General features: G+C 37.2%; 1 protein-coding gene across 2 annotated transcripts in view; it reads right to left on the bottom strand.

Annotated features, from left to right (window-relative positions):
• Rragb (Ras related GTP binding B) overlaps positions 1 to 13,844 on the bottom strand; it is a 33,641-nt gene that overhangs the window by 16,191 nt on the left and 3,606 nt on the right. The window contains exons 3-6 of one of the 2 annotated variants that reach the window (XM_028781995.1): positions 13,414 to 13,513; positions 9,281 to 9,364; positions 7,387 to 7,453; positions 5,088 to 5,310 (exon numbers count right to left, since the gene is read on the bottom strand). In XM_028781995.1, the coding sequence (XP_028637828.1) occupies positions 5,088 to 5,310; positions 7,387 to 7,453; positions 9,281 to 9,364; positions 13,414 to 13,513 (474 nt within the window). The remainder of the gene's footprint in view (positions 1 to 5,087; positions 5,311 to 7,386; positions 7,454 to 9,280; positions 9,365 to 13,413; positions 13,514 to 13,844) is intronic. The other variant, XM_028781996.1, reaches the window with a different exon arrangement.

The following is a 13,844-nucleotide window of genomic DNA, read 5'->3' as shown; positions in this document are numbered from 1 at the left end:
ATATATATATATATATATATATATATATATCCCAATCACCAAATGTAGGTAATTTTAATATGGCAATACCTATATTAAATTTGTGCAACTCAAAATACATTTAGTTCTCCAATATTATAGAAATACTTTTTAATAACATATATTGCTCATATATATGTGAACATATTTATGAACCACCATGTGGTTGCTGGGAATCTATATATTTAGTGTACTTAATTTACAACAGATTTATAACCCACATGAGCAACTAAGCTCTAGCCAGCTAGGATTTGTTTCTATGTATACATCCCCACATATACAGAGAAAATATCTATATAAAATATATGTACTCTGATATGTTTCCCTAAGTAGGTAGACTGCTAGTATGTATATACACACAATGAAGGCTAATTCTTTAATTTTTAAATTACATCTTAAATTAAATTACATTACTTTCCCCTTCCCCTTCCCTCACACCAGCCCCTCCCAAGTCCCCTCCTTTCAACTCCTTCCTTGTCCTCCTCCTTCCTTTTTAAATTGATAGTATTTTCCTTTAGTTATTATTGTTTTACACACACACACACACACACACACACACACAGACACACACACACACACACATGTGCTCACACAAATATGCAAATGCAACCTACTGTGTTAATTTTTGCTGTTTGTATATATTTGGTTTAAGGGCTGACCACTTTGTACTAGGAAGCCAACTACTGTCTAATTGGACTTAAGGGTCCAACAAGAGGGAATTCATGCCTGGTACAGTCAACTTCCAGGGACTAGTAATGAAGTTATGGACCTTAGAAGAGAAGCTACTACTGCTGTTGTGCTAGACCAGCTTAATTCTCGATATATTCTGAAGCTCATTCTTATACCTACAGATATGTGTAACTAGTACCCCTCATCAAAGAAGCCTCCTCTTTACAGCAAATAGGGACCATCACAGGAAACCACAACTGGACACAACATATCTTGGGGAGCCCAGTTCCAATGGACTCCTATCACAGCTCCTACATCTATGGCTCAAGGAACACTGCAGAAGAGGGGGCAGAAAGAATGTGAGAGCTACAATAATGGAAAATCTGCTGTGAAACACTTTCCCCTAGACATGTCTAGACTGCCATCTTATTTCATGGACATCATTGAAGTTTAATAACTCTCTAGTATGTTGGCCTCCTCTCCAATTTTCATACTTGCCAGCCTTCACCTGACTCCATGTGTTTGTTCTCTCTCTGCCTCTCTCTGTCTCTCTAAAAAAAAAAAAAACCCTGAAAATTAAAAACATATTGCTATAACCATAAATCAGAGAAGCTTCTTACAGTAGATGGTAATTCACACAGAGACCCACACCTGCTGGACATGGTGCCCAGAGTGAGAAACTTTGGCATAGTCAGCCCCACATGAGATGTCTTTAACCCAAACTCCTATATCAAAGGCACGGGCAATGTACTCAGAAGAGGAGGCAGAAAAATTCTAAGAGTTAGAGTAGAATCTTAGGATGAGTTTTCTGAATTGATTTTGATATGACTGAGATTAGTTCTCTAATCTGATTGGAACTAAAGATACAACTTCAAGTAGTACTGACAACACTCAAGGGAGCCTGGAGCTGATGTAGAATTTAGATCCTGAATCATACAATGTCCTGGCAACCACATATTTTTGTCAAAATGAGTATAATGGACTTGCTGGTTGATCTTACTTTTGCTATATGAAATGGACAATGATAAGGACAAGCTCAGATTTGAATATCCAGACCAATTATAATAGATGACTTGAAGTTCCTATATTTGCCCTGAAAGACACCTTTACTTCCTACAGCCACAGGACCGAGATTGCTGTAGGGTAATCTTGGCCTCTCATCCCCCGAGCAGATAAATTACAGTATAAATTGAATGCCCATCTCCATGTGGTACCTGCTTGGAAAGCATGTCACTGGCTATTCAGGAACATGATTCTAGAGACTGGAACTGGTCTCATGGAATAAAAACTTGAGGAAGTTGAGGATGCCTAAATGCTCAACTCTTTGCCCATAGAAGCAGTCACTACATTCTTATCTAAGAATAATCCAACTTAAAAAAAAAACCTAAAATGGCCTCCTTAGAGGTAGCTACAAGACAGTTTTGATTCATTTCTACCATAGCCCTTTGCTCCTAGCACTATACAGATTCAAGAATCAGAACATTTCTAAAGGCAAAATACAGAGTCTCTACAAGAACTATATGATTTTTCTAATAGACCAAAATACAGGGATAACTATGAGAATAGCTGTTAATGGTGTAGAATTTGGTAGAAGGAGCCTAACACTCACTCAGGACAAATTTATTGATGTGGATGCAATAAGCTGAGGATTTGCAGGTGAAGGGTTAAAAAGGCATTCTCTTTGTTTAGTTCCTGGGTGGGACATTAATCAAAACATAGCCTATGCTAACTGAAGTTAAAATGCCAGAGCTGTGGGGCTGGAGAGAAGGCTCAGCAGTTAAGAGCACTGACTGCTCTTCCAGAGGTCCTGAGTTCAATTTCAGCAACTACATGGTGGCTCACAATTATCTATAATGAGGTCTGGCGCCCTCTTCTGGCCTGCAGGTGTACAGGCAGATAGAGGACTCCTACATAAAAGAAATAAAGTCTGTTTTTAAAAATGTCAGAGCTGCATTGATCTACTACACAGGAAGAAATCTAAATGCTTAGGGAGATGACAATATTCAAGGTTTGTCATCTACAATCTATTCATCAATACTGGAAACACAAAGCCAATGAGAAACAAATTTGTAAAAGGAACCCTAACCTCCTTCTCCAGCTCTCTGATCACTTTCTTTTTTTTTCCAAAGATTTATTTACTTTATGTATATGAGCACCCTGTCGCTGTGTTCAGACACATCAGAAGAGGGCATCAGACCCCATTGCAGATGGTTGTGAGCCACCATGTGGTAGCTGAGAATTGAACTCAGGGCCTCTGGAAGAGCAGTCAGTGCTCTTAACTACTGAGCCATCTCTCCAGTCCCTGATCACTTTCTTCTACACACCAAAGCGTATTGATACCACTTAGTTGGGAAGCCTAATAAAGGGGAAGTGGGTGCTAGAGTAACAACGGCAATGTGGAGACATTTTATCATCAAATACAAGGAGGGTAAACTTATTTGATTGGACAAAAGAGCCAAAGTACCAACTCACAGAAACATATAGTTCTGTCTAGTTGGATCATAGTGCTCCTATAAATGAACTAGATGGGATAGCTACTATATTCTTATTTCATCTACATAAATGAAATAATTTGAGTCAAATGATCAAAACCCTAGCATGAATCATACAGTGTCACGGTTCCTTAACTGGTATCCATCCAGATTTGTGCCACTTTGTAAATCCAGAGAACCCCTTGAATGAAAGGGAAGTATAGAAGGATCAAGTATAGAAAGGATGCTGACACAATTCCATTCAGGTTGCCTGTTCAGTTTCTGTAGAAGACATGGCTATTGGAAAATGGAGTATCACATACTTAAGTTTCTGACTGCAGTTACAACTATAAGACCAAATGTGGTTAACATACCAACTCATCTCTTGATATAGGAATCAATGTCTCCTGTTGTGTATAAGATTTATTTGTTAACTTTGTATCCCACTACTTTGCTGAATGAATTTATAGCTGTAGGAGTTTTCTGCTGGAGTTTTTAGTGTTTTACGTAAAGAAACACACCATCTCAAAATAAGGATACTTTTATTTTTTCCTCTCTTTAATGTATATTCTTCTTTTCAGGTCTCTAGCCCATCTTCCCAGCTCTCCAAATCCCAAACTACTTCCAGAGGTGGCTTCCAGAATCAGGTGAGCTAATTCCTTAAATGAAATGTGTCTTTGTCTTTCTATACACAAACACATTTGACTGAGTCTGTTTCTCTGGAAAACTCAAACATACATATTAATATATAATTGAGGATATTTATATGAACATTTAAAAAAACAGTAAAAGAAATCGAAAGTGATTAAAACATTCAGAAGGAGCTCATTTGTTGGTAGTCAGCACATATGTAATTCCAGCTCCATGGGATCTAACACAAAATATGTGTTATGGAACATGTTTTCCTGACTAAAGCTATCACTAAAAAATCTTTTAGTATGAGGCTTTTCTTAAGCTCCAAACCAAGGGCTGGGCAGTGGAGGCTCATGCCTCTAATCCCAGCACTTAGGAGGCAGAGGCAGGCAGATCTCCATGAGTTCAAGGCTGGCCTGGTCTACAAAAAGTTCCAGGACAGCCAGGGTGGAACTAAATTCTATACAACCAGTATAATCTAAATCTCTTTTCCTTAGTTCTGTATAACATAAAGAAGGATTTTCTTTTTTATCTTAAACCTTAATATTTAATGCTCTTACTTTATACTGAACAAACTGAAGGTAGACTATGTCTTACCAGACCCAGAATCTCATAGATAGATAAGAATTTGCCTATTTTACTAAACCTCTTCTATAGTGAGCCCCTGAGTCCTCTGTGGGTCATTTTTGGTTATAGGTAATTAATTTTATGTGCTTTTGTTGAGGAAATGAAGGTTGTCATTTCCTTTTTTTTTTTTTTGTTTTTTCGAGACAGAGTTTCTCTGTATAGCCCTGTCTGTACTGGAACTCACTCTGTAGACCAGGCTGGCCTCAAACTCAGAAATCCGCCTGCCTCTGCCTCCCAAGTGCTGGGATTAAAGGCGTGCGCCACCACCGCCCCGCAAAGGTTGTCATTTCCTACTCTACTATCATTACTCATCTTTGAGTTATCCTCATGCATACTAAGTCATTTATGCCAGTGTAATTGTGAGGGCTCGTGAACCGTGCTTGACACAATGTGCTAGGCACTTGAACTGGTGTATATCAGTTTCCTAAATTAATCCACTGACAGCAGCAACCTCTCTTCATCTTACTCCTGGTAGGACTTTCAGCTGTGACAATGCAACAGGGGCGGCTAATTATGTTTTAACCTGATAAAGGCTACTTAGTGAACGCGCGTGGTCAGAGGCTTACCTCGTTCTGAAATACAGAATGGTACCAACTGACCTTCACTGTTTATAAAGGAAGTCTACAAAGCATACTAAGCATTTGGTACAGCACCTTTTCAGTTTCTTACCAAGTCTCGCTGATCCTCCTGTACCAAATCCATTTTGTGTACCAAGCAAAAGATTTTGGCTTCTGGAGAATTCTGCAGAATAGCCTCAAGGCATGACTGATAGTAATGCATGTCCTTTTCAAGTTCACGGCTCTCCACATCAAAGACATAAATCAGAACCTCCACATTTCGGAAGATGTTGTCACGCTGGCTAGTGAAATAATTTTCCATGAAGGTGTCTTGTCTGGTAGGAAAAAAAAAATCTAGATAGTAAACGAATCTTCTGCTCAGTCTCTCCTGCTTGAACTTTTGTTGCTTGATCCAGTGAAATATGATCTTAAACTTTAATTCAAAGAGCAAATAACAGCCAAATGTGGTGAGCTTTACCTTACTCTACTTCAGGGTCTTAACTCGCAATCCTGTAAAATTCTCCGCCTATCTTATGTTTTGCCGTTGTTATTATTGCGGTTGTTCTTGAGACTCTATAGTCCTGGCTAGCCTAAACCCCACAAAGATCCACCCACCTCTTTATACTTATCATGCCTGACATCTCCTTTGCTTATAAACACATTTACCTTCTGTTCATTCTTTGAGTGGTTAACAGTTTAACTCATGAACCTTTTACACATATTGATCACTCATGCTACTTGTCGACTTCTTCATCTCTAACTCCAGCTTGTTCTCTTGTATCTCAATTCAATCCGTACATCCTCATAGAAAGGATCGCTCCCTGGGGACAGCTCACCCACACATCCCTCTCATTTGCAACACTTACCATGGGCACGATGCTAAATTTATGTTATGAGTTTTTGATTAATAGTGTTCGATTCTCTATACAACCAGACAAGAATCACCCCTGATATTATCTCCTGCTATCTCACAACTTTTAAAAGAAGGATGGATGGCACATTCTTAATGAACGTTTGCTGAATAACACTAGTCAAATAGTCTACATTTATGAAAATGATTCCAATGATGACTTTTCAGGAGAATGTTACCCTTTGCTCCTAGGTTGGCTGTCACTTCCCCAAAAGATCTCAACACTAGGACAGCAATAAAACATAGTGTCATTTTGTGGTGTATATGGAGTGGTGTTTACAAATTTCTCCTGCACCTTGCTAATTAGACCTGTGTGGCCTTGGAAGAATCATATTTTCCTTGAATTACAGATACTTGGTTTATAAAACTGAATTTCATATTTTAGTACCTAAAAATAAGGAACTTGAGTAAATCTGTTGACACAGACCAGAGAATTGGAAACAATTACAATGAGGGAAGATTTTTATCCCAAAATGTTAATTTAACTGCTGACAAAAAAGAGTTACTGGGATGGCTCAGAGGTTAAGTGCACCGACTGCTCTTCTAGCGGTCCTAAGTTCAATTCACAGCAACCTCATGATGACTCACAATTATCTGTAATCGAATCTGATGCCCTGTTCTGGTGTGTCTAAAGACAGCTAAAGTGTACTCACATATATAAAATAAATAAGTCTTCAAAACAAGGAGTTACTTTCTTAAGACTATTTAGTTATTTATATTATTCTTTCAAAACTACTCACTGAGCATCTTCTGTATGTTTGGAGCTGGGATATATCCACCAGACAACAACATCTATTTTGTAAGAGACTATAATGTATATGTTATATATTTTAACTTAACCAACATAACCAATCTATAAGATGGTTATTTTGCCCTATTGTATAGGTAAAGCCACACCACAAAGGGTTTAAAGAATATAACCCAGAGAAAGAACCTAAACTCTTTTTTTTTTTCGAGACAGGGTTTCTCTGTGTAGTCCTGGCTGTCCTGGAACTCACTCTGTAGATCAGGCTGGCTTCGAACTCAGAAATCCGCCTGCCTCTGTCTCCCAAGTGCTGGAATTAAAGGCATGTGTCACCACTGCCCGGCTAGAACCTAAAATCTTAATCACTCTGCACTACACACTGTTGCTTCAAAATAGACACACAGTAAGTGCAAATTTATGCTTAGATTTTTATGGTTGCCCTGGTCATAAATCAACATTATGTAAATACATGCTCAGAATCCAATCTACAGTGACAAGACTTCCTTAGAAGTAATTACTAAAATGACTAAGAACAATCTGGTATTCTAAATAATATCTAAGAATGCAATACTAGTGTCAGTCAACCTGAAAAAGAAATCTAATTTATGCCACTGCAAAAGAGGCATGATCTATCCCTCTATTTTAGCCAGTGCATCTATGCAAATGAGTTTTCTGGGTGTATTTGCCATGCTGATTATACTAGATGATATCATCACTGCCATCAGCTTCACAAATAAGTAGGCACATAGTACTTACCCACCACAGTCCCACAGGTTCAAAACCAGGTTTCCCAAAAATCGAACATGAGAATGTTCTACATCAACTGGAAGATAAATGTTACAAGTCTAGTATTTGTAGTAAAGAACACGACATTTAAGATAAGCAAAACACTAACCCATGGTGTTTAGAAGGACCAAAGTGGAGTGAAATGCTCAAAGCCATAACAAGAAGGTGATTTTTAGCTTAGTCACATGGTTTAGTGGCAGGGTGGGCACCTATACTACCCTATGCTAAGGAATTGGCTTTTGTGTAAGTAATTTTAAAATTTCAGTAGTTTAGTACCCAAAGCAGAAACAATCTCCAATTATAATATTGTTAAAATTTAACACACAAGACAGTGACATACACCATTTAACAGATATTCCCAAACCCACATTCCTTCACCAACTTCCAAATAAAACTTAAAGACAGTAAGCAAACACAAAATAAACAAACATAAAACATAACAAAACTAACTCCTGTACTGACTTCCTTTTTAGTTAATGTGCCTAATAATTTTTCTTTCTGACTCTCCTGACACATTCAATTCACTTTGACTTCCTTGTAGTATTTCTTAATTCCAGTCTTTATTTTATAATCCATCACTCAACATCAAGGAAGGCCCTTATCTCCTCATGCCTATACTATAAGAGAGTCTTACTGACTTTACATCAACCTTTAGGCTACTACAAGGTTCATCTTCTTAACACTACTTTGAACATATCACTCCCCATTCAAAACACTCTAAGTGGTTCCTCTATGTTTAATGGTGGTGGACTCAAGGTCCTTCACACTTTGGCTTTTAATCTACCTTTACAATACCCAGTAATTCACATTAACAAACCCTCTCCCTTCAGCCCAGTACTCACACTCCCCCAACTCTACTACCTCCCCAGTCCCCAACACATTCTACTTTCAGGGGTCGCAAACTTGCTAAATCAGGCCATGTGAGCAAACTTATACCATTAAAAGCTTGCTAAATATGAAGGCAAGCATCTACCATGGCCTCACAGATGTGACAGTTTCTCAACTATTGTCCATTTTCCATGTAAAATTATTGGCTCAGGTTAACTAGATCTTTAACATTTTAAATAGTAGCCTGAACTCTAGCTTATTATGAAAACTTTTACAGGAGATTACTACTTTCAATTTTTCTAAAACAATGGACAGGCCAAAGAAATGGACACAGCCACAGGCCTCATCTAGCACACAGGCTGTCTGTTTGCGACCTCTGCTTTTTTGTCCCCTCCCACTATCCACTGCCTTTTCTGTCATTTGCTGTAAAGCCCCCCTTTTCCTTTCAAAGTTAATCCTAAAACCTAGAGGAATTCCCATCTCCTCCAAAAGCCCTCTTTCCCTGACAACAATCCCACCTACCACTATCTCTCCTTCTGAACTAATTTAAACATTTATTAAGCAACTACTCTCTGCCAGGCACTAAAAAACCCTATGAAAGAATAATGGAAGGTTTTATCAGGAATATTTCTCAGTATCTAGCAATTTTATTCTACACAATTTATGTGATCATTAACTCAATCATACAGTAATGTTTCCTGTGTCTAACTCCAAGTTGTTACCTAAATTAGCTGCTATCTACTTTTCTACAATTTTATCTTCTCATAATGTATAGATACAAACCATCATGAGAAAGGAAACCATACAGACTTTAGTTTATATAACAGTTCTATCTCTGAATGACCTTGGGCAAGTCAAGAAAGCTTTTAGAAATAGCTTCTACTTCTCTGAGAAACGAAAATAATACTGACCTCACAGGATTGCTATGAGGACTCAAAAAGCTAAATACATAAAGTGCCTGGCACATAGTAGATGCTCAAACTACTTCCTTTTTCCCCTTTACTTCCCCCTCCTTGGAAAAGGAATCATATCTTACATGTCTTTGTATTTCCAACAGAGTCTACGAGAGAGTAGGTGCTCAAACTGCTATTAATTTGAAGACTATGTATACGGTCTAGTACTAAAAAAAAAATGGAAAAAAGTGCTACTGAGAAAGGGAAAGACAATAACAAAAGAAGCGACAGGATTCAGTGACCTTTTAGATATGGGGCATATGGGATAGAAATCTGGTTTCTATTCCCATATTACAGAAATAGTTCTCATCAAGTGACCGATGGCCCCATTGCCAAATCCAGTGGACTTTTCAGTCCTTGTCTTATTTTCTGCAGCATGACACTGTTGACTACTCTCTTCTCCTGGGAATTCTCTTCTCTTGGTCTCTGGCATCACAGTTACAAAATCTTTGGAAGCTCCTCCCTCATGTGTTCCTATTCTTTCTGTCCCATAAATGTTAGGGTTCTTAGGGACTCAAAATAGTCTTCCCCAAAGCAAGATAACTGTCACGTAGATACTAACTAGGCAACACTAGTGCAGATTTCTCTACTATTTTTCTGACTCATATACTGTACTGTAAATATCCCAAGCTCAATATATCCAACATAGCTCATCTCTCCTTTCATCCCAACAGATCTGCTCCTTTTTCAGTGTTCTCCATCTCGGTGAACTTAGCCATCTGCCTAATATTCCATTCTTCTTTTCCCCCTCATAATTCTCTCCACGTTCCCCAGAAAGTTCTGTTGAGTCTGCTGCTTAAGCATATTCCCCAGCTTAGTAGTTTTGCACCATAGCCAATACCATCACCCCAGTCCAAAGAAAGCCCCTGCCATCCCTTAAAGGTTTTTGAAAACTATAGAAATTTACTTCTCACAGTTCCAAAGTCTTGAAAATTTTGAGGTCCAGACACTAGCGGTGTGGAAGACTAGTGAAAACCAGTCCTCTGGCTTATAGGTGGTACCTGTTTCTACCCTTGCATCACTCCAATCTGTATCCACATTAGAGACACAGTAATGTCTCCAAATGGCTGAGTTTTATATCATTCTTTAAGAAGACTTACACATCAATGATGGTATACACTAAGAAGAAGGCCTGAACAGTAACCCTAGAATTACTAATGGTGGTTGTCTCTTGAAAGTTGGCTTGACAATCAAGAATAAAAACCAACATTTTATACTTAAATAATGTTCGAAGCTTTCACAAGTATAATTTTAAATTAAAAAATATAATGCTGACCATGCTAATTTTTTGTTAAAAATTTTCTCATAGGTTGACAACATTTCTTGGCTTATAAGACATTTTATATATAAGCTCCATTTCCTACTTCCCTGTTAAATTTTATGTTCCCTGTATGCCCCGCTCTGTTCTCCTATAACCTTCCTGCTCTGTTATTATTAGAGCAACCAAAGAGAATAAAGAAAAATAGAGCTTTGGGGAATTGTATTCACTTATGGGGCAGAAAGAAGAAAATATAAAGATTAACTCATCTTTTTGAAGCAGGGAGGGGCGGTTAAATGCAAAGGAAGAAAGTCTGGGAAATAAAGCATTAAATAAAAAGCCAAGAGAACAGAATTTTGAGGAGATAGGAAATCTTGGAGCTGTCAACAGTGTTTGAAACTAAAATAATTCATAATCATTTTAGTGACAAATTTACCATTGCAAAAAACACATTTTAGCATTTAATAAATTAATAATATCATCATTTCTGTACTTAAAATTACAAAGTTCAAGAGGCTTTAAATTTAACAAACTAAAAGTTGACTTTTTTGAGGAGTGACAAACCAGGAAAACAATAACACATTAAAGGCAAACAATATTTTAAAAGTAGTATTCTTTTTTACTACCTTTAAAGAAAATCAGTAACTGCATAGAAAGGGATAACGAATACAAATTAATGCACTACATGAATTCTGAACTAGTTTACACACTTAGCAACAAACACAGACCTCTCTTCATTAGTGACAAACTCATTAATGATGATATGCTAAAACATTAAGACCAATATTATTCATTATATTTTTTACTATCTTTGATGGAATTCAGGAAATACTAACCAAGTATTACCAGTCAACTTACTACATGAGATATCTTTAGGGGCAGGAACCCTATCCGGCTGACATTATCTGGCAAGAAATACTTCCAGATGTATACTTGTTGAATAAATGGCCTATTTTTAGTGAATAGGGATTATATAATTTACACCATTATGCTCATAATGATGCTGCTGGATTCTGTCAAAAGTATTTACAGCAGTTTCAGTAATTCTAAATTATTCATTGGATTCAGGGTAATAAATCAACTCTTCTGATAAATTAGAAACAGAAATATCAGTGGTACTGAGAAAAGATGTTTCAGCAAAGTGAAAAGAATTTAAAACGTGAAGCAAATGTTTTCCAGGGATTGATGAGTCGTGTAATGTAGACAGGTTTTGTCATAATAAAAAGAAGAGCACAAACTGTCATTCCAACACTGACACTTACTGGCTGAATGCGATTAATTTTTAAGGTATACTTTCATCGTCTACTAGAGTAAAGATAATTGAAAACTAGAGCAAATGAGAGAGGGCAAAAAAAGTTACAGTAGTTTAATAAGCATCTTTACTGAAACCACACAGATACTAGCCCTACATATTTAATCTAGAAGAGAAAAAAATCGAATATATCCAATCAAGGCACAAGACAGAATAAAACATTTGGAAAAGTACTTTCTAGAGGCTAGATATCAGCTACAAGTATGACAAGGAAGAAAACTATCTTGACCAACATTTTTGACAATTACTTATCAAATATAGAACTGTATATAACTATGAAGGACAGCTAACATCAAATGAGAGAATACATAGCTAAAAACCTTTGTATTATGCACAAGAAAACTGCAACCCAATGGCTTGGATTTCAAAAAGAGAAGCATAAGCCATCTAATACAAGGATTCATTATTGAGTTCAAAATATGAACTGTACAAAAGCAAGAAGATATGTATGCTTCAATAAAATATATGCAAAGATGAGTTGTGGCTTTAATTATTACTCAGTAAAATGAAGGTTGCTTCAAAAAAAGAAGGTAGGATTTCGTCATGATAACGGCAAAGGAATACCGAAAATCAGAGATGTAGTAGGCCCACTCTGCCCTGATTAGACCACATCTGCATTCAAGTCTTATAAGAAGTCCTTGAAAACATTTCAACAGTATTTCACATGAGGAACCAGAGATGTTTAAGAATAACAAAATTTGGGAGGCAGAGAATGAATAAGATAAATTAAGATATTGAGTGTTCTCAGATATTTGTAGAGAACAGAAGATAACCGAGAGAGAGAGAGAGAGAGAGAGAGAGAGAGAGAGAGAGAGTTATAAAGAGGAAAATAATTTTCAGAGTCCGGAACATAATGTGCTTGAAACTAGATTGGGGCACCTGAATAGTGTTAACTTGTTGCTAAAAGTACTGAACATGCTAGAAACCCAGATTGTAATCTGAAGGCTAGGCAGAGCAATGCCTGTCCTCACCCAGAGGCCAAGAACAAAGACAGAATTCAGAAATGCTTCGATGCTTCAGAACGAAATGACAATCTGCATCAGAGTAGGACACTCCCAGTATCCTCCATTCATTGTTCTGGTAGCCATTATAGCCAAGAAAGTCTATACTAACATTCTAACCATAAAGGCCAATAAGATATTTCCCAACTCAGAGTAGATGCTCCAAGAAGACCTAGGTGTATAAAGAAAATGAACAGAGTGCAGAACAGATATACCTCTCTCCTTACTATCCTTGAGTTTACCTTTTAATAAAGACAACAACTAACTCTTGTATTAAAACCATCTTAGGTTTTAATGTACTCTAGTTAAGACCTACGGTTTTCCCCTTTGTATGAAAAGTTATAAACAAGCATTCTCCCCACAAAGTAAGCAGGCAAAGGGTCCCTATCCTTGCCTAAGAAACAGCAGGATACACAGGACGTTAGCTGAGAACATTCCACTTTGCAAGCAACCTAGAAAGGAAAGCAGCTTCCCAGGATAGTGAGCAATAATAATCAGAATTAGGCCATACATTCTGAAAAGGGAAAGCATGCTCCAAAGCAAATTCATCAACCTGTGCATTCTCAAGCTGCTGCAATCAAGTGTGTTATGCAGATTATTAACAGCCAAGTCACCTTACTTTACAATAAGGATGAAACATCTTACTTGTTGCACCAAGACGACGTGTGTCTCTGGCAATATAATTTGCAAAGATAATTGACCTCATGCTGGTCTTACCAGATCCACTTTTACCCATCAACAGGACCTAAGGACAAAGTAAGGAAACAAGTCAGCAAATCTAGAGCAAATCTAGTGTAAAGGGAGCCGTTTCTCTTCTGTAGTTGGCATTTTACAGATGTGCAAGTACCAATGACCAGTATGAATACCTGTAATTAAACCATTCCCCAGTCAATGGTGTTAACATTTCAAAAGCCAAGTACTTACCTGCTATGAGTTACACATCATTTTAGCAATACAACTGTGGTAAGTTTATTATTATACATATTATTTATTTAAAACTGCATTAGAAAAATACCACTTCAATAGTAAACTAATCTATTCTCTTATAATGTAAGGATATCTATCTATCTATCTAT

The sequence above is a fragment of the Grammomys surdaster genome, unplaced genomic scaffold (assembly GCF_004785775.1).
Source record: "Grammomys surdaster isolate TR1022 unplaced genomic scaffold, NIH_TR_1.0 654, whole genome shotgun sequence".
In the NCBI taxonomy this organism is placed as follows: domain Eukaryota; kingdom Metazoa; phylum Chordata; class Mammalia; order Rodentia; family Muridae; genus Grammomys; species Grammomys surdaster.
The sequence above is the reverse complement of the archived record's forward strand: the minus strand, read 5'-3'. Positions and strand labels throughout refer to the sequence as shown.